The 26,429-nt window shown below is 33.0% G+C and overlaps 3 protein-coding genes across 3 annotated transcripts; all 3 read right to left on the bottom strand.

Moving 5' to 3' along the window:
• Positions 1–118: 118 nt before the first annotated feature.
• LOC132748988 (uncharacterized) lies at positions 119–9,976 on the bottom strand. The gene is made up of 3 exons (XM_060738652.1): positions 9,811–9,976; positions 6,028–6,216; positions 119–319 (listed from the first exon to the last, which is right to left on the bottom strand). The coding sequence occupies exons 2-3, from the start codon at positions 6,202–6,204 to the stop codon at positions 119–121; spliced, it is 378 nt and encodes a 125-aa protein (XP_060594635.1). The 5' UTR covers positions 6,205–6,216; positions 9,811–9,976.
• A 3,174-nt stretch (positions 9,977–13,150) lies between these two features.
• Positions 13,151–14,778, bottom strand: LOC132748986 (alpha-crystallin B chain-like). The gene is made up of 3 exons (XM_060738650.1): positions 14,362–14,778; positions 13,948–14,124; positions 13,151–13,584 (listed from the first exon to the last, which is right to left on the bottom strand). Exons 1-3 carry the CDS (start codon positions 14,617–14,619, stop codon positions 13,429–13,431), a joined length of 591 nt encoding a protein of 196 aa, XP_060594633.1. The 5' UTR covers positions 14,620–14,778; the 3' UTR covers positions 13,151–13,428.
• Positions 14,779–15,838: 1,060 nt separating this feature from the next.
• On the bottom strand, positions 15,839–19,264 carry LOC132748985 (uncharacterized). Its single transcript, XM_060738648.1, has one exon. It carries the CDS (start codon positions 19,131–19,133, stop codon positions 16,509–16,511), a length of 2,625 nt encoding a protein of 874 aa, XP_060594631.1. The 5' UTR covers positions 19,134–19,264; the 3' UTR covers positions 15,839–16,508.
• Between the last annotated feature and the right edge of the window lie 7,165 nt (positions 19,265–26,429).

Raw genomic sequence — 26,429 nt, 5'->3', positions numbered from 1 at the left:
TCTAAAATGTACAGAAAATTGTGCCATGGAAAAATGTGCCACAGAAAACCGAAATGTATCGTTACTTTACATGTTTTATAGAAATAAAAAAATTCAGTACCATCAGCAAATATATATCTTATATAATCATGTCACTTATAACCTCATGTCCAGAAATGGTGACATCTTTTCTACTTCTACCCAGTAGCTTATCATGTAGGGTTAGATTTTCTACTTCAACATCAGATAGAACTCTTAAATACTTTCCACCAGGGAAAAACTCCAAAGACAACATCCCCTCATGTGTAATTGACAGGAAATACACAAGGCCTGCAGTAACCTGTTAAGAACGACAAAGATACAAGATGATTACTGGGATAATCTGATTTAAAAGCCGCATGCCTCCAAATATGTGTTGTCATGGAAGAAAATGAGACTTTGCCAGCAATGTATTTTTAAAATTGGCTGCATCACATCATATTTGTACAAACAGATTTTTGACTGTTGTTATCTAGTATAATCTTTATACTAAATCCATCCAAAATTTCAACGGCTCTTACATTTTGACAAAACAGTATTATTAAATATATTGTTTCTTACATCATTTAATTTCATACAAATTGAATTTTCAGATCAGGAAATGACTTTCCCAATTACTTGATAAGTAAGTCCTATCAGGTTTACAGAATCTGAAGAAAAATATGTCCGGCAAGTCTTAATGTCTTGATGGATAAAATAGGGATTTACCAGACAAATTTTCATCATGATACTTATTATTATTTATGTAAAAACCTTTATTTGGTTTAAACATATTTATTTAAGCTCGATTCCGAAACAAGTTCTTGCAACTTATATTAATCACTTTTGATTCCGCTAAACCTGGAACCAAACAGTACTGGTGTCATATGAAGAAACCTTTATTTATCAGCCAATATCATGTGTTGTGTAAAGTAGTGCTTAACACCATGTTACAGTATGAGTTACATGTATTTATTGATCCTTTAATGGCGTAATTTCTACATCACACTATCTTCCTACAGAATAAAATTCCAGTCTTCTGGAGCTAGTCACTCAAGGATTTACTGTAGCAAAACTTAAATCAAACATCAGGCAATATTATGTTTGTTTAGTTGGTTTTTAAGCCATTTATAACACGTTTTTTGGTCATATCTTGGCATTTGACCTAGCCTTACTAGCTTTACAGGATAACTAATGAGTAATTACCAAATTCTCAGCAAGTGACCTACTACTTATTCCATATGATTTTATAACCATAGACAGTAAACTTAACACCCAAGATTAATAATTGTAACAGAGAAATTTCATGTAACAAGAGGTTTTTTTAAAAGATTTTTAGCAGGTTATATGTCAATATACAAATTGTTATAAGCTATATAATCCCTTCCAAGCAGATTTGGTTACATAAACTATCATAACAACCTTTTTTTTTTTGACAGGTTATATGGCAATATACATTTTATTAGCTATATAACCCCTACCTAGCAGCTTGGGCTATCATAACAACCATTTTTGACCGGTTATATTGCAATATACAAATTATAAGCTATATAACCCCATTGTACCTAGCAGCTTGCAGGGTTTTTTTTTCCAGGATTTTGGGAATATGACCCATACCCATGGAATTGGGAATTTCACTTATGTTTTGTTAAAATTTAGGAAAAATGCATGACTTAAATTTTGCAATGATTAAATGAATGCAAAGAATCACTAGCAAGGGGCAGGACGTGAAGTAGTTGCACACTTGGTTCAAGCGAGCGAATTGGTTGCAAACTTGACAAAATGTCGAACACGGCGTGATTTTTTGAAACGGGCGAACGAATTTTTGTCAGGCAAGTGGGTTTCTTTGTTATTTTGAAGTTCATTAGTATGTCTATTCCATAATGCAATATATATGCCACACTCGGTTTAAGGTTTCAGCATCCTAGATTCTGTTTTGACGAAGTTATTGAAGATATAAACTGATCATGTACTGTAGATATTTTGAAATTTGACATGTGACTGTTCTGGTTGGTTTTTCTCCTAATTTATTCGAATTTGTAAGTTTTGAACTGCATTTAACAATAACAAACTATGTTTCTGTCAATGCTGTACAAATGGTTTAGTTCGCAAGTCCGAAGATAACATTCAATACACAAAAATATCTTGTTCAAGCACATTTTGGTTGCAGACTTATACTTCAAGCATTTTTGGTTGCAAACTTATTCTTATTCTATTGAAATCCATAGTAAAATTTTGCAGAAGGAGTGTAGGAACCTATTTTCAATAGCAATTATTGACATTTATGTTCTGTTACTTGTTTTTTGTTATAAATGTTATTTTACAACAGTTATCCACTTCATGTTTCAAATTACATGGTTCTCGGTTCAATACTATAATCATCAGTAAAAGCCTGCATACAAAATAATAGCATATAGAACAAGCAATTATCATAGTATTGCAAGCAATCCATAAGTCCCCTACCGGTAAGAGCCCAATCAACATTCTGAAGGGCCATTGGCCATTCACTTATGTTCCTATTTTAAGTAAATTTGTTGAAAAAGTTCTTAAGAAGTGATCACAGGAAACAGTTTTTATGTACAGACAGAATATCAAAATATAACATTTTTAAAATCCTATCATGATTGAAGAAGTTGGAGTAAAAATTACCAATTTCTCAAAAAAAAGTCTAAGTTCAAAAGGGGCATAATTCTGGAAATAGTCTTGCTAGAGTATTGAACACTCACAAATGTTGAGTGATAATAAGAAACATTTATATGAAGTTTGAAGTAGATACATTCAGAAAAAGAAGTTATTAAAAAAAACAATGTTTTTTTCATGAAAATTTTAAGTTCAAGGGAGGTAATTCTGATAACTTTTGTGCTAGAGTTGTAAACCTTGTCACATATGATGTGGTGGTGATGACAAGCAACTTATATTTAAAGTTTGAAGAAAATACCTTAAGAAATAAAGAACTTATAGTGAAAAAAACTTAAAAACTAGAATCAGAAATCTTGAAATTCAGTCTATTTGTTGCCATAGCAACCAGAATTTTCAACATAGGAAGATAAGAAAAGGATGTGCATAATTTCCATACTGCCATCTACCCATATGTCAAATTTCAAAAAAAATATTTTCAGTACTTTCTGTGTTATCACTGGATCCAGGTTATGTGTAAAATTTGCCATATTTTCAGTCTATTTGTTGCCATAGCAACCAGAATTTCCAACATAGGAAGAAAAGAAAAAGACGTGCATAATCTCCATACTGCCATCTATCCATATATCAAGTTTCATAAAAATATTTTCAGTACTTTTTGCGTTATCGCGGGATCCAGGTTATGTGTAAAATTTGCCATATTTTCAGTCTATTTGTTGCCATAGCAACCAGAATTTTCAACATAGGAAGAAAAGAAAAAGACGTGCATAATCTCCATACTGCCATCTATCCATATACCACGTTTCATGAAAATATTTTAAGTACTTTTTGCGTTATCGCGGGATCCAGTTTTGTGGACGGACGGACGGACTGACGGACGGACGGACAGACAGACGGACGGAGGGTAAACCTAAAGTCCCCTCCGGTAAACCGGTAGGGGACTAAAAATATTTATTGATACTTCAATTCTAAAATATGTCATCATATGTAAAATGCAAATGAAAACTACATACAAAACAAACGTATGTGAGAGTACTATTGTATGTAAGGCCATCCTTAAAAAAATGTTTGTTTGCAGTAACGCGACCGACTCACAAAATTTGCCCCTTCTCAAATGTTTTTTTCATGGTCTGGATAAAAAAAAAAAATTTTTTTGAATCAGAAAATTATGCCTTGTGCTTTGTTTTTGTTCTTTTAAAGGTTTATAGAAGAAATAAAATGTAGTTCTTATTAAATAACAATTCAGTTATCAATTTATTAATTGTTACCAGATTATCAAAGCATATTTTGTCCAGCATTTTGAAATTCCATGTTTATTTGAGAGTACAGTTCAATCAAAAAAAAAAAAAAAAATCGACCTACCTACCCACCTTGAAAATTCTGGGTCGGGTTACTGCAAACAAACATTTTTTTAAGGCTGGCCTAAGTGAATTATTTTCATCATAAACATAAGGACATGTGAACACATACGATGTTACTCGGCAAAATTTCTAAAGTTTATCAAAAACCACAAGAAATGTTAATTTGATTGTTTCGTATGATCAGCAGTTGCTTTAAACATAAATTATGTAAATGTACCTTAATATTTTTACAAACCAAAAGTTAAAATGACATGTTTGTTTACAATATTTCGGATTTGATGTACAACATATGTCAATTGGTATTCTAAAGATGATTTTGATTATTATATCATAATATAAATGATATACGATTGGTTATTTACATTGACTGATACGTGACAAAACTACTTAAAGTCATTGTTCGAGTTAGGGAATTTGGAAGATGTTTCTATTGGTCAATAATAATGAACAATTTAAAGAAACATGTGAATAATGCCCTTTTGTCAATGTTAATATAGTTTTTATCGAATATAAATCAAAATTATTTCAAATCTCAAAAAAGAACAATTATGAAAGCTGTTTGTTGCTATTTTCTTCTTCTTTTCCTTTACAGTAAGTCATGCCAAGATATAATAAAAGTCCTTAGACTTTGTTAAAATAAAGAAGTATATCGAGGAGAAAAAATGATGAAGATAAAGACAACTGAACTTCAATTTAGCATAATATTATTGTGTTTTATATCTATTTGAAAGACCCTGTGTTAGGATATATCTGCACGCATGCACAATTTGTATATATATTTTTTATTAGATGAACGGGTATAATTGCCTTAAAATTGCTAATTATTTTTAAAAAAATGATTAGTAATTCCTCGCTTAAGATATGCATGCCACATTATAGTCCAACTAATTAGACTTGTCAAAGAGACACCGAGATAATTTTGGACGGGCGCTGTCTTTTTTCCGGTTTGACAGTAATAAAAAAAGTCTGTAAAATGGGTCAAACCGTTCACGCCGAATTAATTAGGCTAGCCACATTATTGACACAAAAGTTTGCAACTTAAAATGCTTGAAGTATAAGTCTGCAACCAAAATGTGCTTGAACAAGATATTTTTGTGAATTGAACGTTATCTTCGGACTTGCGAACTAAACCATTTGTACAGCATTGACAGAAACATATTTTGTTATTGTTAAATGCAGTTCAAAACTTACAAATTCGAATAAATTAGGAGAAAAACTGACCAGAACAGTCACATGTCAAATTTCAAAATATCTACATGATCAGTTTATATCTTCAATAACTTCGTCAAAACAGAACCTGGGATGCTGAAACCTTAAACCGAGTGTGGCATTATGTATTGTATTATGGAATAGACATACTAATGAACTTCAAAATAACAAAGAAACCCACTTGCTTGGCAAAAATTCGTTCGCCCGTTTAAAAAAATCACGCTGTGTTCGACATTTTGTCAAGTTTGCAACCAATTCACTCGCTTGAACCAAGTGTGCAACTACTTCACGTCCTGCCCCTTGACTAGGATGGCATCTTCAAACATTTAAGCACCATAACAGTGAAGAAGTCCTTATTTTCAAAGCTTTTAGAATTTGTATTTCAATATTTTTATTTTGTAACTTTCAATTGGGAATTTTTTTCATATGGATTGGGAAAAAAAAAATACCATATTCAATTGGGAATATGACTGAATATCAGCAATAAAATAAGCCCAAAATATCCCTGGCTTGGGTTATATAAGCTATCATAACAACCATTTTTTGACAGGTTATATGGCAATAATTATATACAAATTGTTATTAGCTATACAACCACTACCTAGCAGCTTGGGTTATGTAAGATACCATTACAACCAGCTCACTGGGTCATACATAACCTGTCAATAATCTTTATAACTAATTAAGTGTACTGAATATAACAAGATAGCCAAGATGATCCTTTTTCGCTCACCTGAATCAAATTTCTGACTCAAGTTTCACCAAACATATATTTATTTTTATATGAAGCACAGGTGAGCTAATAATGCACAAATATACATACCAGAGCATTTAAAACTGCTACAAGAAATAAAATAATGATGACGGTACAAAGACAACAGCTGCGTCCACCTCTTACACCACTATGCTCCAAGTCATCCTCTTCCATTGTCATATACCCAGATCTCTCCCGCTCTACAACTCTGTTAGAACGTCTACGGAAAGTTGGGGAGTCTGGCATTCTTCAAGATTCCTATTATAATAAATATACAAAAGAAGTAAAAATGACAGCTAAATTTTATGATGTAACAAGAGTTGTAAGTAGGACGGCTTGTTCGACTTTTCTCATTGCTTGATAGTAACACAAAAGCCTGGATAATGTAGAATTTTAATTTTCTAAGTTCACAATAGTGACCTATTATGCTTTCAAAAAATTAAGATATCCAATATCACTTATCTTTAAATATCAAATAAAATGAAGCCTAAATACAACTGGCAATTAAATTCAATGAGCCTTTGATTAGATATGAAGAGAATTTTCAGTAAAAAGGTTAGTATTTAACACTGTTAAATGTCTACGGCTTTCTGGGTAATGTAGAAATGTGTATTATAAAATGTGCTACCTAAAATGCATCAGAGAAGCTATTATTTAAGAAATAATATATCCAAAATAGTGATTTTATCATCCAATAACATCACTGTTTGGAGTTCGGATGAGAGGAATTATATCACGAGGGCATAGCCTGAGTGATATAATGATGCGCATCCGAACGACTAATAGTGATGTTATCAAGCGATAAAATCACTGTTTTGGATATATTATCGCGATTCTAATAGGGCTGTGCATTGCCATTTTTTTCTGTCACGATACATATCCCGATATTTGTTTTTCAAAACGATGCGATTCACGATATGTATTGCATACTTTGAAAAAATGCGATGCATATTGCGATTCTTATGTTACGATGCGATACGTATCACGATACTGACTTTTAGACTTAGTATATAAAAAATTGGCGATTTGTTTACAGGATAATTACGAATATAATATAAAACTATTACAATAACAAAAAAATAAACTCTTTTAACTTGTTGTCATAACTTGGTTTCCGATTTTGATCTTTTAACAATTTACTTTTCTGATTACTTGAGGATTAAAGGTATTTTTAATTAAACCATAACAGCAAATTGATATCTACTAGCTATTCTAACACTAAAGTCCACTACTGTAAATATGGCAGTTTAACAAATACACCACTAAAGATTTTTCTTGTGAAAAAATAGTAACAAGTGATCTACAATTAGGTCAACAACTGTGAAAATGACAGTTTATAAGTTGTAGTCTTAGTTTTCTCAAAAGATTTGTACTCAACCCCAGAGTATTTTATTTTGATTTTGCAAACACTCCACGTCCGGTCTTCCACATTATACAACACTGTCTCATGGTTCCCCAAAAACTACAATTTTCCCAAAACTCGTGACTTATATGACCAGGGAGGATTGACTGTAATTTCCCCGTATACATATTTTGCAGTCTTCATGTTTTCTGTTTGTTTGCTTTGTTGTTTTTTTTACGGGAAAATGATGTCAACGGAAATGAAAGTATAAATACGTGACGAATATCACATGGGGATGTTGTCATCATCACTATTTTAATCCGACATTTAAGTGCTACAAAATAAAATTCATGTTTGTAGGTTGTTTTTTCTTGAAATCGCACATATCTCTTATTATGTTTTTATTAAAAACAAGTTCAAAGAACACCAGCCCATTTACATGGAATTGATAAAACTTGGTTAGTAACCGTTAAATGATTGCGGACATGGACAACGATGGTATGATAATAGTCGCGCTTGTTTATTGTTTTCATCCGAGCTATTTTTCTTTCTTCAGTCTTTCAAAAAATACGTTTGTCCTTATATTCCTGGAAGATATTGTCAGTGTATTGCGATACCTTCCCGCTGTATCGATACATCGGGAGGTGAAATATGTATTGCATCCCAATATATTGGAATTTGTAATTTCATTACGATGCATACATCGGGGACAAGACAGATCGCGATGCATTGATGAATCGTTACACCTCTAGATTCTAACACGACATCAACAAATAAATGCTGCCGTACCTGATATTAACCTATATTGCACCTGATTAATTTCCGTACTTATTTTCAGCGCGTCACATTTTTAGTGGTTACGTCACATGTATAATGATTATGTCACATGTCTCAATATGGAACGTCAAACTGTGATTTTATTGAATAATAACACACACTTTCAGTTCTTCTATGTTCAATGGGGAAAAATGCGGGTCGTGTTAGAATTATGATTTAGAATTCAAAATAAGACAAGCATGTTATGCTCTTGTATGATTTAAAGCCTGAAAGCTTCTGGGAAATTCAGGGTTTTTTTTCCAGGATTTTGAACATGACCCATACCCAAGGAATTGGGAATTTCAGTGATGTTTTGTTAAAAATTGGGAAAATTGCATGACTTAAATTTTGCAGTGATTAAATGATTGAATACAAAGAATCACCGTCTAGGATGGCATCTTGAAACATTTAAACATTTAAGCACCATAACAGGTAAGCCCAGGTTATTTTCAAAGTTTTTAGAATTTGTTTTTCAATATTCTTATTTTATCAGGGTTGTCATTAAGAGGCGGCAGGAGGCCAAAATGCCTGTCTCAAATGCATTATGGGCCGCCTCAAAATTAAGAAAACACTCTTTGTTATGCATGATAAAGACAGAAATGACCGCCTCAATTTCAAAACAAACCTTCTGCAAAAAATGTTAATGACAACCCTGTTTATAACTTTCATTTGGGAAGTTTTTCCTGTGGATTAGGAAAATAATATATACTATTTTCAATCTGGAATATGACGACCAAAAATTGGCTATAAAATAAGCCCAAAAAAAATCCATGAAATTGTACGTAGCATGAAATTGAATTTAAATTGTGTACATGAAAATGCATTGATCAGAAACCTCCATTTTTATTTGTAGGATTTTATATTTCAGAGATCCACTAGAACTTGCATGTTCATGAGTCTTAAATCTTCTTTAAAACGTTTAAAATGTGCACCTGAAATGCACCAGAATTAAGCCACCAGTTAATGTGTATGATGAGGACAGCGTTCAAATATCCAAACTACCCCAGGTAGTTTGGTTATTTGGAACATTAGCCCCCCCCCCCCCCCCAGCCAAAAATTTCTAGATATGTGCCTGAAATAGTAAGTTTTCTGTTATCTTCTGGGGGGGATGCTTCTATATACATGTTGAAAGTGGTTCTAGGTGTTGTCTAAATAGATGCTCCTTGAAGCTCTATCCTTGAATGCATTTACAATTGATCTTCATGAATAATGGCAGCTTTAATTACATAATTACAGGGCTCCGTGATATAATTGACTAGTGGGCTACTACTGCTAGCACCTACATTTATATTTTGCATTACAGAGTTGAAAAAGATATCCAATGTAAGAATAAGTAAAGAAATTGAATGATAAGTAAATTATTGATTTTTTTTTATTTCATAGTCTACATAAAAAATTGGTCTAAATAAAAAATATTGACCCAATAAAGGCAATATATCATCTGACTAATTTGAATCAATAAAAAACTAATTAACGTTTTCAATTAAAAATAGGATGTAATCTTAAGCTGCATTATTGTACAACAATCACATGACAGTCAGTCAAATTGATATTTCACTATTATATAATGGTCGAAACAGATTTATATGCATTCGGTAACTTAAATAAGTTAAATTTCTTCCCATGGTTATTTAGGCTATAAAAGACTTCCATACAAAACTATAATATTTAGCGCCTTCAGCATTTCAAATTACCTAGGATAATTGTTACTTCATTGAGAACTGACCACAAAATACCACAGTTCAGATAATAAGTAGCCCGAGAATCGCAATTATCAAAACAATTAAAACTTTTTCCAACTTTTTCACTTTTCCTGCAGCTTCAGCAACATATATTGGTTTCTTGCTTTCCACGTTCTAAATATACTTCTACGTTAAGTGATAAGAGAACCAGTAATAAAGTACTTCCGGATATTTAGGCGCGAACACACTAAAAATAAGAGCAGTCTATTGGTATGCCACCACTAAATACGGCCAAATGTCTTATAAAATGGCAACATCTTTTACAAAATAAACACATCCCGAAACAACCAATTTTCAATCCCAACCTAAATTCAAACACATTCTTAATTTTGTGGCGCTGATGTCCTGTCTGATTAAATTGCATAAAGTCACATGTTGTATCAGGTACGTATATTAACGTACCTGGTTGTATTAACTTCAACACTTGCAGAAATGCCATACTTGATAATTGTCAGATGGTATCAGAAAAGCAATAAGAAACTGTTTATTTTAAGTGACACTATATAAACTGTCCAACTTTAACTATATCAAAGAAGTCACTTGTTTAAAATAGTGATAATTTTTTTTCCAAGCATGTTAAATTCTTTATAAAGTATTGGCTATAGACTTTTACCATTTACCTCAGTCTTATAGGTGTATTTAAAACAATTATTTATATGATGTACTGTACATCTACCAAAAAAATATTCATCAGACTTTACGTAGGGCCCTTATTTATAAAATCTTATACTAGTATAATTATTATTGTAAACAATTTTTCAGGTGATGATTGTAGAATAATTTTTGTGTAAGCGGTACAAGCTTGCAGATCTAGACAAGTTTCCACTTTTGCTAATATTATAAAGTGGGAAAGATCAAGACATGTTGAAAATGTACCAACCTTAAAATAAATAAATGTTGATAGATGCATTAATTTATAATAGCTAAAATAAATTTAAAGCATAGTTTCCCCTTCCATTTATTATTGGCTAAAACAGCTTAACTGATTGAATATTAAATGGTTGTCCCGAGATAATTATATAATATTTTTAAAACTTCTCTTTCGAATAATAAGTTTTTGTCAATTTACTGTATATTGATCGCCTTATTCTGTTTTGATTTTTTCAGCGCGGTCCAGGAAAGTAATTATATCTATAGATGCCAGATTTGAACATTTGTGTAGAGTGAGAGGCCACGCGTGATCGACATTCACAGACTTGAGAATGGACATTTAAAATGGGCTGGCTTTCCTGAAGTATTAGATTGACATTATTTGGTTCATAAATAATTTATTTTAATTCGATTGTGTAGGAAGCTGTAAGATTATCGACAGTAGGTTTACACACTTATCAAATCCGTTCCTCACCAGGAACCAACCAGTATTTTACTATTTTCTGTTCTCTACTTTTACGTCTGTTCAAGACATATAGAAATCTAACATTTTAAAGCCTCTAAGGTTAAAATAGCCAGAGAGATTGTGACAAACGATCACAAGAAAAAAAATCATTGTATTTCACCAGGGTCTTTCAACTTAAAAAAATATTGAAGTGTAGATGGATTTCGTAATCATGAGGCCATTAGAAAATATCAATAACTAATGTATATTTTAAATGAACAAAAAATTTCAACTCTTTCCTAATTACTATAGCACAAAAGCTATTATTCAAAAAGTGTTATTCATTCCTGCCGATTAGTGGATGTCGATGTTACCATTAAATAGAGGCAAACGGTTGATGGGGTTTCTCAAATTTTGAAGACATTCAAACTTAGATAGCCTATATCTTTAAAAGAAAAGCATATTTGAAGGTATAGTTTGGAACACTTTATGACAAAATGTTTACGAATATCTTAAAATATTTTTTTTATTTTTATTTTTTTAACTTTTTTTTTTGAATGCCGCATCTCATCGGAAAGTGTGGATATTTTCAATCAAGATTCACGTAGGGAATAAAGCTTGCACAGGGCCAGAAATTTGTAAGCAGGCTCCTTTAGATGTTAACTTTGAATCTACTCGACACAGTTGGATTATGTTTTAAAACACAAATAAATACTTTCCGTACGTCAATTACGATGTTTTATACTGACATGTATATATACTAGAACGGCTGTTGTCGCGTTGAACGGTTGTCTTCGATTTTTTTTGGTAGAAAAAGTTTAATTAATGAACTTAATGTGTAATTTGGCAAAGAAAAAGTTCCAAGGTTTATATTTGCAAACAAAGTTTAAAATATATATCCCACATCTAACGCAAATAAAACGTTTTTGAAACGTTCATGTTTTGCAGAAAACGAAATAAATAATACTTTTATATACATGAAATGAACAGAAAAAAAGCTGTAAAGTTGACACTTTCCTACAAAAATTATATCAGATTTTTAAAGTAACATATGTCGAACGTAACAGGACGGAAACTGATAACCCGTTTGGCATGCATTACTATGGTTGTTTTCCCGAAGGACACACCATTAGAGGACACACACGACACATCTTCTCAAAATTGTTGCTTGGACAGAGTCTGGGGTCCGTTTGTTTTGTTGTTGCCGGGAAGTCGGAGATTGATTGAACTACATTATGAAATTAACCCATGATCTTTCGTTTAGGTTTTTTTTACTGTATTATCTCTGGTCAGTTCGTTCTTTCCAGTGCCAAAACCATTATTTACAATAGCATAGTGCTGTAACTAAATTTGAAAACTGTGACTGACACTACGTACTTTGTCTTACATTATTACGAAATCTTAGGCTTATATTACATCAGACCGTACAGAATCGGCCAATTTCGTCAATGTCCGTATCCGAGAAAAAGCTTGCATCAATGTTATTTGATTTTGGGTGTTGTTTTTTTTTTTAACTTCATCAGACACGGTTAGACTTAAGTGCCGAAATACATCGAAACTACACGAGTTTATACTGAACGTGACGCCACTTACTTGTACTGGTGTCAAAAAAAATGAATAATGCATTAACTGTGCATGCAGTCTTTTGTTGTTGTTTTTTTAATCTCTAAAAACACTGTAGAACATAGTTAGCTTTATGGAGCACATTCGTTATTTTCCGGGAGAGGTCGACAATAATTTTATAGTAATTAAATTCAATGTCAGTCCAGTCAAATCAACGTTACAAATTTAAGGAAATCTGACCACATATTGGTACTTTTGAAACAACAGATAATCGTCCGCATAATAAAAGTTAAAAACCCGATTTCTTTTATTTAACTCTTATGGACAGAAATTGGCGGAGTTGATCTGCTTGATCTGATGCAATACAGACCTTAAATTTCTATGTGTATCCATATATCAAAAAAGAAAAAAAACTCAACAGATAGATTTATTCAAGATCATAATCTTTATTCACAAACAGATATACTTTTAATATCTAATCAAAAGTACATGATGCATTTGCCTCACCTCGGCAATTGAGAAATTCTAAACGAAAATATGAACGCACATTACTACATATACTTGTGTACACTTTCTCATTGAAATATATGGCAACTTAAGAATTGGGACGACTAATTATCAGTGTACATCAAACAGTTAACACAGAACATCAATTATCCACCTCTGACATTCCGACACAATGTTCAAACTAGTCAATCGGCTTTTTTCTCTTCATTTGTTGCCTCTACTTGTTCCTTTTGAATTTCAATCACCTTTTCTGCAGGTTTTTCAGATGCTTTTACATTGGCCTTTATCGTCAGCATTCCGTTTTCTGTTATTGTCGACGTCATCGACTCTAAATCAATATCCTGAAATTAACATAATTAATTCTTTTAAAAACTTTGAAAAATTGGTATTAATTACTCAACACAAAAAGATATTTTTTTAGCATAATTATTGTAAGAAAAATGTCTGGTTCAAAGTTTCTGACAAAATATCGTCGTGCATTCCAATTGTCAATGTAGAGCTGTATATTGTTGAGTTTTTTTCTCTTGAAAACATTATTGTATTTAGGTTTTATTAATTAAGTCTATGCTTCAGTGCTGGGGTTGATAAATATACAACTAAATTCTAATTTTAAGAGGTTTGGAGCTCCACAGCCCCAAGTGTATGTACGTGAACATGCATTATTGATATATTTTCTCTTTGTAGAAAAAAATATTTTAACATACCTCTGGAATAAGTAATTCCCTGTGAAATTCTCTGGTAATTTGGCCATATTTATCCGTCTTCTGCTCGTGTTTTCCGCTAATTGATAACTTGTTGCCAGCCAATTTCAGATTCAATTCTGATGGGGTAAACTGTTGAACGTCTAATTGAAGTTCGAAACCTGAACTGTCGTATTTAAGCTGTTAAATATTAAAGAAGAAGAATAAAACACGTTAAGTACAATAAATCATTGGTTCATTTTATGTGTGTTCTACTTTTTAAAAAATTTGATGGCTCAACTATGCAGACCTAATTAAGTAATGTATCTATTTTTTGTATTTTACGGCCCTAGGATATATACAATAATGAGTTATAAACCAAAATGCATCAAGTTTAAAAAGTTTTAAAGATTACATTACATTTAAAGATTACCTTACCTTAGACAGATCTGATCCCACTTCTAAATCACGTGTGCGGTCGAAATATTCATCAAAGAGCCTTGGACCCAGCATCCTGTTAACGTCACGCCACATATTTTCAAATTGACGGTCAATGTCCCGTGCCTCACGCCAGGTATCTAACCAAGGACTTTTGTTCTCAAATAAAACTGGCAAATTCCTTCTCCAGCTCATTGGTCTCCGACTGATCTTGCAGACCAGGGGCCGAACATATTTCCCGGCGCGACTGAGTAACATAATGTTATTTAAATCCTTTAATTTATAATTCCCACAAAAACAAATCCAACTGAATTATATTTAACGTTCTCTACGGTTTTTAACAACAATCTCACTCCTTGTTGCAAGTTATCCACGCTTTTCTACTTGTCTGACGAAATCGGCCGTATTTATATATGCCCTTTAAATTGCGTAGTAAACAGCAGAAAAATCGACACCATTCTAGGACAGTCTAGATTTTTCTTCAAGGGGTATAATGCGCACACGGAAATATTTAAAGTTTTTCAAGGGTTATCTCTCTTTGTTTTATTGCCAGTAAAATACGGGTCGGTCTATTTACCCCAAGACACCCCAAGACACCCCAAGACTACCCCAAGACACCCCAAGACTACCCCAAGACACCCCAAGACTACCCCAAGACTATCCCAAGACAGCCTAAGACACCCAAAGACTACCCCAAGACACCCTAAGACACCCCAAGACACCCAAAGACTACCCCAAGACACCCTAAGACACCCCAAGACTATCCCAAGACACCCCAAGACTACCCCAAGACACCCCAAGACACCCCAAGACTACCCCAAGACACCCTAAGACACCCAAAGACTACCCCAAGACACCCAAAGACTACCCCAAGACACCCCAAGACAACCCAAGACTACCCATAAACACCCAAGACTATCCCAAGACTCCCTAAGACTACCCCAAGACACCCAAAGACTACCCCAAGACACCCCAAGACTACCCCAAGACTACCCCAAGACACCCCAAGACTACCCCAAGACTACCCCAAGACACCCCAAGACTATCCCAAGACACCCCAAGACTATCCCAAGACACGTTAAGACACCCAAAGACAACCCCAAGACACCTTAAGACACCCCAAGACTATCCCAACACACCCAAAAACTACCCCAAGACACCTTAAGACTACCGCAAGACATCCCAAGAATCTTCTTAATGGAAATTAACTTATAAATTGGAAAAGTTTTATAAATATACGACCCTGTAGGAGATAATCTCAGGGGAGTAACTAGGTACAACCGATATCACTATTGGAATTAACTCCATGGAGTCCATGGAGTTGTGAAACAGGTTGGAATAAAAAATAAGATGTAATTCTTGTGTTTCTTCAATCATATTTTAATAATATGTTTCTTTGTATGTGTTTGTATGTGTTAACTAAAATATAGCTTGAATTACATTGCAGCGACAATTAATGTTTGAAAAGTAGGAAAAGTACAATGGTCAATTAACAAATGTATAATTTTAAAGATATATTTCACTTGGAATAAAAAACAATGATTTCAACAGAATATAAGAACATTTAATCTTTTTTTTTTAACAAAATATGTAAACAAAGTCTATTTCTTTTTCAACAAAATGGCATGGCAACAAACAGTGACACTCAAATTCACTTTTATTAACAAACATAATGATATTATTTATTTTTTACTTCCAATGGTTTTGAGAGTCGATTATTGAACAAGACAATTCATGAGTTGGTAAAAAAATGTATCTGTTATGTAACACATACGATGCAGCAAATAGAAAGACAAGTAAGTACACAAATAAAATGTTCAATAACAAATATTATATTGCTACTTATACAGCATTGTGTATAACATTATATGTACATTTCAAAGACGACATGCATGTATAGATAGGTCTGAAAACAGTTTATACTATTCTTCCCGAATATACCTGGTATACTCCAGTGATCGATTTATTATTAATTCACACATTTCCGGCATTTCTAAAATTTACTTGTCAGTTTTTATTTTATGTTTGTTAAAGGCATTGCTACAAAAAGTCAAACAATATGCATACAAATTCATTAACTTTCATATTCTCAGCATGAACATTTAAATGCATGTGCACTGTATTTTTGTCTTTATAATTTGGGACAATCATCGCTTCCTAGTTCTTTCATTTAGGGGACGCTTGCGCTGTCCTGGTTTCTTAGCCACACCACTAGCTTTGTCAATAACTGTGTACTTTCCGTTTTTGGCCTCAACATACTTCATTTTTATCAGTCTCTTTTTGTCCATCAAGAATTTGTCAAATATTTCATTTTTTTCATCTTCTGTCTTACAGCGCCAAATTGAGTCAGGGATATGGTAAACACGACGTTCATTCGGCGTCAGGTCGTAGTTACCCGTGTCATGGAGGGCACTTCGATAATCCATGAAATGGAGATTTGTTATATCATACATTTTTTCGACTAGTTCTCGGGTTCGTTTCGGTTTCCAGTCTAAAGATAGTTTAAGTATATTGTTCATTGATTCTGCGTTGTTGTTTGTCCAATTCTTAAATCCATTTGTTTTTCGACTCGGTTTGAAGACAAATTCTAACAGTCTTGGTTTAAGATTGTTACAGAAATACGTTTTTAGTGAATCGTTTTCTTTGTCAATTTTTTCCTCAAACTCTGAGGCCTTAGTTTCAAAATCCAAAGTGGAGTCTGCATCTATCAAGCCCCCGCTACCAAACAAATCATTCATTAATATGTTTCTTTGTTTAATTTCAACGCCGATTTTGTTTTGAAGGTAATGTTTAACATTGTCTTTTAGATGCTTGGTACACAAATATCTATCAGCTGATGGAAACACTTCTTCAATTGCCTTAGTAAGGGCTTTTTCATCATCTGTACCGAATTCCATATTTTCTGATATTCTCATTTCAATTGTATTAATGTCACTATCTACTTCGGTAGCTATATGTTGCAGAAAAACTTTGTATGTTTTGTATGAAGCGTCTTTATGTAAAAGAACTGGTCCTAAGAAAATTGGGTTTTCATTGGTGTTCTTTCGGAAAATTCTTTGATTTTTGTAAACTAGAACTGTCACAAAAAATTTCCCTAAATTGAAGGTTCTGTCTATTCCAATTGGCTGTTTCTTGCCATTCCTAAGGAAATGTTTAAGATCTGTCATTTGTTCATTTGTATAGCATATTATTGAAGGGACCTTGTCTTTGTTTTGTATAAATGTTTGGACATAGGGGTGATCATTTATCATACTTAGAACTTCTAGTATTTCATCAGCTATATTGTCACGTTGATTGCATTTGTTTGTGTCCTGAACTTTCTGTTTACTTTTATATTTTATATTCTTAACAACTTTAAAATCACGAGGACAATCCATAGAATCGTCTTTTTTTAAACAATGGAAAATCTTTTTAGGTTTGTCATGTTCATTCAACTGTTTCAGCTTGTCCATTGTCTTTGGATTAGTCCGTGTGAACGTTTTTCCCGTCCGTGCATTACCATGTGGTTTAGATTCAATGGGTTGATTTCCCTGGTATTCGTACAACGCGACACTCGCAACATTTAGATCAGATTTCTTCGTGAAGTATGAAACACGTTTTTTGAAAGTTTGCTCTCTTTTTAACTGTGTATAATACCTACTTAAAATGTAAACTTCGTTGTCCGACGGTTGATTTGGAAGTGGCTCATAGAATACATTTCCTTTTAACCTTTTTTTGACACAGTATTTCCCGTTTTTATATTCTACACTTTTCAAGTGTCCATTCTCTTCAAGGACAAATGTTGATTTCACCGTATTTCCTTTGGAACTGTCCCATACTCCAATATCATCGAAGAATTCACATTTTCCCTTTCTTTCTACATTCACAATATTGCGGGAATTGTCAACTAGCATGTAACAGTTTGATTTATTCCCCGGTGGGACCTCAGTGTGCACAAATAAATGTTCTTTGTTCGTAATTATGTTTAAGATTTCCGTAGCATCGTGCCACTTTGTGGACGGTACAACATTTTTAGGAGTTTGAAGGATTAATGTTTCACTTTTTTCTTCTTTGTGATCGGGAATGTCAATAACTTCCGAGAGTTCTGGGTTAGAATCAATTTGGTCTGTCGTTGTTTCAACTTCTGAATCTTGCGACTCATTTAAGTGTATATGCTTCATATCTGAAGACTCTGAAATAAATGACATGTCCGTGTTGGGAGTTTTCAGTGCAATATTTTCAGTGTCAGAAAGGCAGTCTTCACGTTTTTTGAACGAATCGGGCGTGCTGAAGTGTTTTGGTATAAAATGGACATTACTAATGACAGGCACAAAATGATTTGGAGTCCAAAATTTACCATTTGTTGGTCCCATACGTGACCATAATATGGTCAAAGGTTGGGAGTTTTCACTCCCGCTCGGAACGAATAATTTGGATAAGGCATATGGCGCTGTGTCTGTTTCACTGTTCATTTGTGGGTATAGGGTTTGAATGGGTTTTCCAATTACAGTTGACAGCGCCATCACGGTCCAAATACTTGAATATCCACCGTCTGTACAACATGACTGAAGTGATTCTGAGTAGTCCGGAGAGTGTTTCATAATTTCGTCATAATCAAGGCGCGATTTATACTTGTCAGAATTCTCTGCCATTTCTATAGCTGTTCGTAATCTTAGCTCATTTGATAAAAGTTCGTTACCAGTAAGTGCGATTGATGCTGAATTAAAAAGACAGTTGCCATCTCCAGTCGTTAAGGATGGAACACCATACTTGCTTAAACCACCTTTTTTCATTATTTCTTGCGCGTTCCTATCTATCTCCACAAAATCTGATGAAATGGTTGACTTTCCAATGTAGTCAAAATTATCAATGTATTGCTTTTCACGACTGGCTGTGAATGCTGTCAATTTGACATCGGCACGGGAAACCTATGAAATATACAATGATAAGATATTAATTATGGGTTAGAATTGAATTTACAGTTACATTTGATATTCGATAATAATTAATAATAGGTTTGACAGGTTAAACTGCCGTATATAAACGGTTATATTGCAAATAACCGTTTATATACGCCCATATAACCTGTCAGAAATCTTTATAACGAATTTATACTATATGAAGCATCATTTTTTAGTGTAAAAATTGAGATTTCTTCTTTTGGACATACAATTTGAAAGATTTTCACTTAAATTTTGTATATGTAGAAGAACGTAGTCCGGCAAGATATCAGTGAAAAAAAACGGTAAAAACGTTTCGCTACAGTGAAATAAAAAAATACAGTGAAAATACAGTGAAAATAAGGAAATGAAAATACGCATTTTATTGAGTTAGTATCTCTCAATATTTCACTTAAAAGTATATAATCAAAGAATATATAATGTGTTGGAAAAATAAATAAGAAAAGAAAACATAGATCTACGCAGTCTCGAACTCACAGCATGTAGTGTATTTAGATAATTAACTTGTAGTTTACCCTGCGCTATCATACGGAAGCTTAAAGTTCGCACCGTGGTGTGAATATAATTTCGGGTCACATAAATATGATGTCTTAAAACACAGCAAGGCGATATATTAATTATATACATAAAATGAACATTCATTTTTCACTGACGGGCCTATAGTATAACGCTAACATTTAGCGCGTCTTTATAACGCTAATGACGTCCAGTCAAAATATATGCACGCACAATAATAATAAACGATCATCGAAAATAATCGAACAACCCTTTTCGATTATTTATCGATTATATAATCGAAACATTTACAATAACAAAGTGAATATGTACAACTGGCTTTAATTTAATTTTTTTATAATTAAGTGAGTCACTTAAGTAACAGCAAGAAAATAAATTACCGAATATCGATTATTAAACATTGTAATCGATCATCGCTAATCGGTTCTATAAATGAATTTTCGATTATCCTCGATCATCGCATAATCCCTAATGCACGACCGTGCAGTACCATTTTTACGGAGTTGCAAAATCGTGCGTGATAAACATTATTTCTTCAGTATGATAATGGAAAGATATTCCTTACAGTAAAAACTCAAATACTTCACTAAATTTCTTCAACTATAAATATAAACCGGGGGTGGTTGTCTCGAAAAATTCTCGTATCTTAAAGTTGTGACTAAACTTACGAGATTGCTACGGTATAACTAAGATGTATTTATTTCATTGTCTGGAAGGACACCTTAACGATCTCGTTTCTCAAACGTTATTTACGACATTGTATATAACTTAGGCAATCTTTGTACACAGGCTCTCATTTTGGTAACGAAAAACTAACACATTTGAGCCGTGTCACGACAAAACCAACATAATGGGTTTGCGACCAGCATGGATCCAGACCAGCCTGCGCATCTGCGCAGTCCAATCAGGATCCATGCGGTTCGCTTTCACACCCTATTACAAGTAGAGAAACTGATAGCGAAACAGCATGGATCCTGATCAGACTGCGTGGATGCGCAGGCTGGTCTGGATCCATGCTGGTCGCAAACGCACTATGTTGGTTTTGTCGTGACACGACTCATTTTCTTTATATTTAATGCCTGCAAAGTGTTGAAAACGGCAAAAATGACACGCGGGAAGCAAACACACGTTTCAAGGTGACGTCATGCAGACGTTCAACTGCTGCATGGACGCTACGTAAACAAACGTTAGTTTAAATTTATAGTCACAATTGCGGCGTAATTTTTAACTTTTTTATTAAACAAAGAAATAATGACATTTGAATCGAGAAATGTGCCATTTAGAACAAAACAATACAATCACTTATTATGAAATTTTCAAACAAACGGAATCATGATAATTAAAATGTTCGCCAAAACAAGTTCAGCAATCTACTACGCCGTAATCTCCCCTTATCAGTACAATCTAGTCCCAGTGTGAGTGATATACTGTGCATGATATGGATTTTATTTCACTGATAATATGAGTTTATTTTACGTTGTTGTGTTAAATACTGAATTCTAGCGCTTTGTCAAATATAAGTTTTGCAGCTGTGTACGAGTGAAATAAAACCAGAGTATTGTCAATGACATCTTTATTTCACACCATCAATGTTTTGACAGAACTTTGTTTATTATATAATTTTAAATGAAATATTGCGAAATATTGATGAAATAAAATGCGTATTTTCATTTTCCATATTTTCACTGTAAAAATATATTTTTCACTGCAGTGAAACCTATTTTCCGTATTTTCACTGGTGTCTTGCCGGTACTCAAAATTTAAGAGAAGACTTTCAAATTTGAATGTCCAGAAAGAGAAAAATGTATATAATAAACTGAAAATTCAAGTTTTTTTTTCTATAAATACATGATTTATTTTCATCTTGTGGCATGAAAATTACCATATTTCACTCGTGGCTACCGCCACTCTTAAAATATTTCTTTTCATACCACTCGATGGAAAAAAATCATGTATTTATAGAAAAAAATTGAATATCCTCAATTTAGTGGGCGTACAATATAGATTTGATATGTAATTTTTGGATTTGCAAAATAAAAACGAGGCTATCTTGAGTTTAATATGCATTTGATACAGACTCTTTGGATTGTAAAAACGAAAAAGAGACTTGATTGAGTACAATATTCATTTGACATGGATTTTTTTACTCTTAAAATGAAAATGAGGCTAAATTGACAAGATAAAATCCAATTATATTCGTTATCGTTATTGTTCTTATGTGGTCAATTTTTTTACCGTAACTTTACGAGATGTTTACGATGATTCGTAACTTACGAACTGTTCGAGACAATCAGAAAAAATGCTACAATGGTCTTACGTCAGTGTTACGATCGTCGTAAGGGATACGAGGCTTTCGAGACATCCATTCCGGTTCTTATTAATTATGAGTGCCTGTATCGATACATATAAATGTAATTTAAAAAACACGTTAATCAGAGGCAAACATATTTTCCGAACAAAGTATCATTCGTTCAGCGATATGAGACTGAATTCACTGGGACAAAAAGTCACAGAAACAGTACAACCGGTATGCATGCTCACAAACTTTCTAGCATCTGCAGATTGAAGCGCAGGGAAAGACGGCACGTTGATAGTACGATGCAACAACTACGCGAACCGCTGCGCATACATGTTCAGTTATTACTCATTTATTTGCGGTCTAACTTTAAACGATAATAGTAAATTAATGATATTTAAATCGTGAAATATTTCTAAAAAGACAAAACGCAACAATTACATTTTAAAAAGCACGCGTAATTTACAGACTGCAATCAAACGCGTATTTTAAAAATCTTAAATACCCAAACGCGTCGTAGGGGAACGGGAACAACTAGCTAGAAGACAATAAAAATGGTTCTTTGCTAATTTTTAATTTACATAATTCTGTAGTTTCGTCTAAATTCTATCCATTAGTATGTATCACGTATCATGTATCTATTTTAAAAATAATTAAATTGACAGGGATCCAATGGGATACAACATATGTTACCCTTCTTATTTCAGGTTCGATGTCCGTGCGCTAAAACTTTTCGTAGGTTTCAACTTTCACAACAGAAACCTGACGTAAGAAAGGGTAGGATTTACAGAAGTCTGGAATAACGAGATAATATGTAGGGAGATCATTTCTGAGAAATATATCAAATAGTTTAAAAATATAAATTCAGGACGAAGGTTATATGTGAATTAATGGAAGAAGTATTGTACTGTCATAGATTCATGTCATTAAGTATGTTTAAAATTATTTAAATGTAAATAGATGAATTGAAGGTGTAATTTTAACAATCACTGCAAAATCTGGGTATACAAAATAAATGTCTAATGCCATCAAAACAAATTTATCTCAACGCTTAAAATTTTTCGTCAGGATTTTCAAGAGTTGTGATGTTGATGGGCCGTTCTTGAATTATGCTTTGTCCCGTTTATCTTCAAATGAAGAGTACTTCAGCAATGGCTATGGAAAATAAACAACAGAGACTTGCCGTAGAGAAATTAAACTTTGCTTTTACAAGAAAAAAGAACAATTTAGAGAAAAATCCTGCAAAAAAGTTTTAATTTTTATTCAACGTCGTTTTGTTAATTCATACCAGGCAAATTTCATTTCCATTTTTAATGGGACAGACTAGGCAATAATTGTTTTATTATATGAATAGGAAAAGAATAAATCAAAATAACCACAAAAAGTACAACCTTATATACATATAGTTATGTTGACCCATGAGATTGCAGCTATATTTAGATCATAAAATAAAATCATATATTGTAGGTTTAACGCAATAAAATTCATTTGAGTTTATCAATCAAACGCGTATCTTGAAATATTTTACGACCCACGGGGGAGAACCAGTAACACGGGGGATAGAGTGCATATGATAACTTGTCAGGAGTTTGTCTGATAACTGTCTATGAGTTCCTGATTTTAATGACGATAATCTGATAGTAAGTCCGGTTTGTACACAAAAAACAAGCGATAGAAATATATATATTATATAACATTTTTTTCTCACTGTTTTCCATACTGTCTAAACAATAACTGTGCCTTTAATTATCAATTAATTGAACCATATAAATTACTGAAAAAAAGTCACTTTATTTTCTTTGACATTAACAAGATTTCTTTGCATTATAAAATCAGTGAAGAGACGTAGGGTTAATTTTACACTATAATGCTGAGATTTTGGATATTATGAAGGAAAAAACATAGAAATGATACTTTCTAATTTTCTCAGTAAAAAAGGCAACAAACATGATGGACTTTATGGTGAACCAATACGTACATTTTTCAATTATTAAAATTCAGAACGCTAGAGAAAAAAAAATAATTTTCAAAAAAAGAATTATAGTTTACGCCTTAGACAATTAAAAAAAAAAACCCTGTTTACCCTATATTAAGTATATAATATGTCTTATTTAAATGCTTTCCAGTGTTTTTACTGTAATATAATTTTCACTGTAGCCGGAAAATACTTAAAATCACTTAAAAAGCATGAAATAAAACAAGAAAATTTATTTGTTTTGCATGTAAGATTGAAATATATTTCATTCGTGAACACCAGATATTCTTATTTTAACTCGTGGCTATGCCGACTCGTGAAAAATATTGCATCTGGTGTTCACTTAGTGAAATTATATTTCAATACTCTTACATGCAAAACAAACAAATATCCTCTATATTATTATTCGTCAATTATATAGAACAACGTTCAAAAAAGCTATTAGTTGAGTACTCGTTAAACGTGTGACGTCATCTTCTTTAATTAGCGCAATCAGGCAATATTTTTTGTCATTTCGCGGCTATATTGCTCTTTTATATATCCAGTCAGCACATCTATATATAACAAATACAGTAGATGCCGAATATTATCTGTCCAGCAATTTTACCGGTTTTTATCGAATAACAGCCAGGGAAAAAAAGACACACCATTCATGTGAGATAAACGTACTATGCTTTAATGAGTAGCATAACCATCGAACACCAATCATAATAAATTTACCGAAAACTGCATGCTAGCTTTAAAATGTAAAAACTTACAAATAGGCTTTTAAAACAATCACCATATAGTTCATCATCAATCTATAATGATGACAAATTTATTATTTTCAGCAAATTGTTCAGAGCTCATAATCCAAAGCGGCGAAAAATACCCTGCACATCTTCTTAAAGCTATAAAGATCAGAGTCAATGGCCTACGCTAACACGGCGTCAAAAATTATCTGACTAATATATACAGTCTATGCTAGCATTGTATCGTTAAATCATAAGATATGAAACTTCATTGTCTATTATGTTTTTGCCTTAAACATTACCTTGCTTAAGTCGTTATCAAAGGCGCAATCTCGTTGGGCCATCAGCTGTCCTTATGCAAACACTGCACGTGTATGGATGGTCACCGCTCTACGGTAGCATAAATCCTTTGTAGACAATCTGTTTCACATGAAATATGAACCCAATTGTCACACTGCGTCACATAAACTGAGGGTTCCTCACATTGAGATTCATCACAAGTATGCTGTACAAATATTGCATGGATAATTCACTTTCACTCGTTTAAGTGCACGACCTGGCATGTTTGATATTTACAACAAAACAACTAAAACTGTATTAGTGCTTAAATAACGGTTATAGTTATTCGCAATTAATCATACAGAATAATGGTGTTTAAATTAAATTGGGAACTATATATTAGGGATATTATGGTGAGAATCTTAGATTTGTGCGAAAAAAAATGGCACCTAAGTTGGCAATACACATGTCAATTACTGCTGTACAGGATACCAGGTACGACATGTCTGTGCATAATGCACTTTTTTGTCAGGTATTCCCAGGTGTGTTGTGACACTGTAAAAAAACAGGGAATATACATGTCAATTTGACGCAGAGGTGACTTAACACTGTTTGTTCTTCTCTTTTTTTCTATCGACGTGTGATTGCAAATTAAAACGGTAGGTAACGCTGCACTTACCACTGATTATCTACCTGTCATCTTGTTACTTATTGTCAAATAAAATTAAATAGTGTCAATTGTGAATTGGCTTTTTTTCATCATTAAATTTTTATTGATTGTCTCTCTATAGAAAATTTTGTTTTGACTTAAAATTTAAATTAAAAATTAAAAGTTTACTGAAAAACATTAAGACTATATTAATTCAATGACATATGAAATACAAATCAATATTATAAAACAGAATATGATCGATTAATTTATCAAAAATGCGTCACTCATAAAATGACATTGTCGCAGAAATAACCTTACACTACATTAAAATAGAGTTATAATCAGTGCCATTAGGTATAGGTTAACTTGTTGACACGTACGTGTGATATCCCTGAGAAGGGAGATAATTCTATAGGTACATGTGAAAACATAGTTACCTCCCGTGAACACTGTAAAATAAGATCGTTAATTACATATCAGTTAAACAAAGTGTCTTGGGGTAGTCTTAGGGTGTCTTGGATAGTCTTGGGATAGTCTTAGGGTGTCTTGGGATAGTCTTTGGGTGTCTTGGGGTAGTCTTGGGTGTCTTGGGGTAGTCTTGTGTGGTGTCCTTGGGGGTGTCTTAGGGTGTCTTGGGGTAGTCTTTGGGTGTCTTAGAGAATGTCTTGGGATAGTCTTG

This window comes from Ruditapes philippinarum, unplaced genomic scaffold, assembly GCF_026571515.1.
Source record: "Ruditapes philippinarum isolate M1 unplaced genomic scaffold, ASM2657151v2 ctg11884_1_1_1_1, whole genome shotgun sequence".
NCBI classification, from domain to species: domain Eukaryota; kingdom Metazoa; phylum Mollusca; class Bivalvia; order Venerida; family Veneridae; genus Ruditapes; species Ruditapes philippinarum.
This window is presented reverse-complemented; position numbering and strand designations above follow the sequence as displayed.

What these genes read in the sequence shown, in the direction of transcription:
- LOC132748986 (XM_060738650.1), bottom strand. Translation starts at nt 14,619, where the DNA reads ATGTTACTCAGTCGCGCCGGGAAATATGTTCGGCCCCTGGTCTGCAAG. An exon ending in TGGGATCAGATCTGTCTAAG is followed by an intron (nt 14,125 to 14,361) that starts GTAAGGTAATCT and finishes AATATTTAACAG; the next exon opens with CTTAAATACGACAGTTCAGG. An exon ending in GGGAATTACTTATTCCAGAG is followed by an intron (nt 13,585 to 13,947) that starts GTATGTTAAAAT and finishes TGTTAATTTCAG; the next exon opens with GATATTGATTTAGAGTCGAT.
- LOC132748988 (XM_060738652.1), bottom strand. Translation starts at nt 6,204, where the DNA reads ATGCCAGACTCCCCAACTTTCCGTAGACGTTCTAACAGAGTTGTAGAG. An exon ending in TAGCAGTTTTAAATGCTCTG is followed by an intron (nt 320 to 6,027) that starts GTATGTATATTT and finishes CGTTCTTAACAG; the next exon opens with GTTACTGCAGGCCTTGTGTA.
- LOC132748985 (XM_060738648.1), bottom strand. Translation starts at nt 19,133, where the DNA reads ATGAAAAAAGGTGGTTTAAGCAAGTATGGTGTTCCATCCTTAACGACT.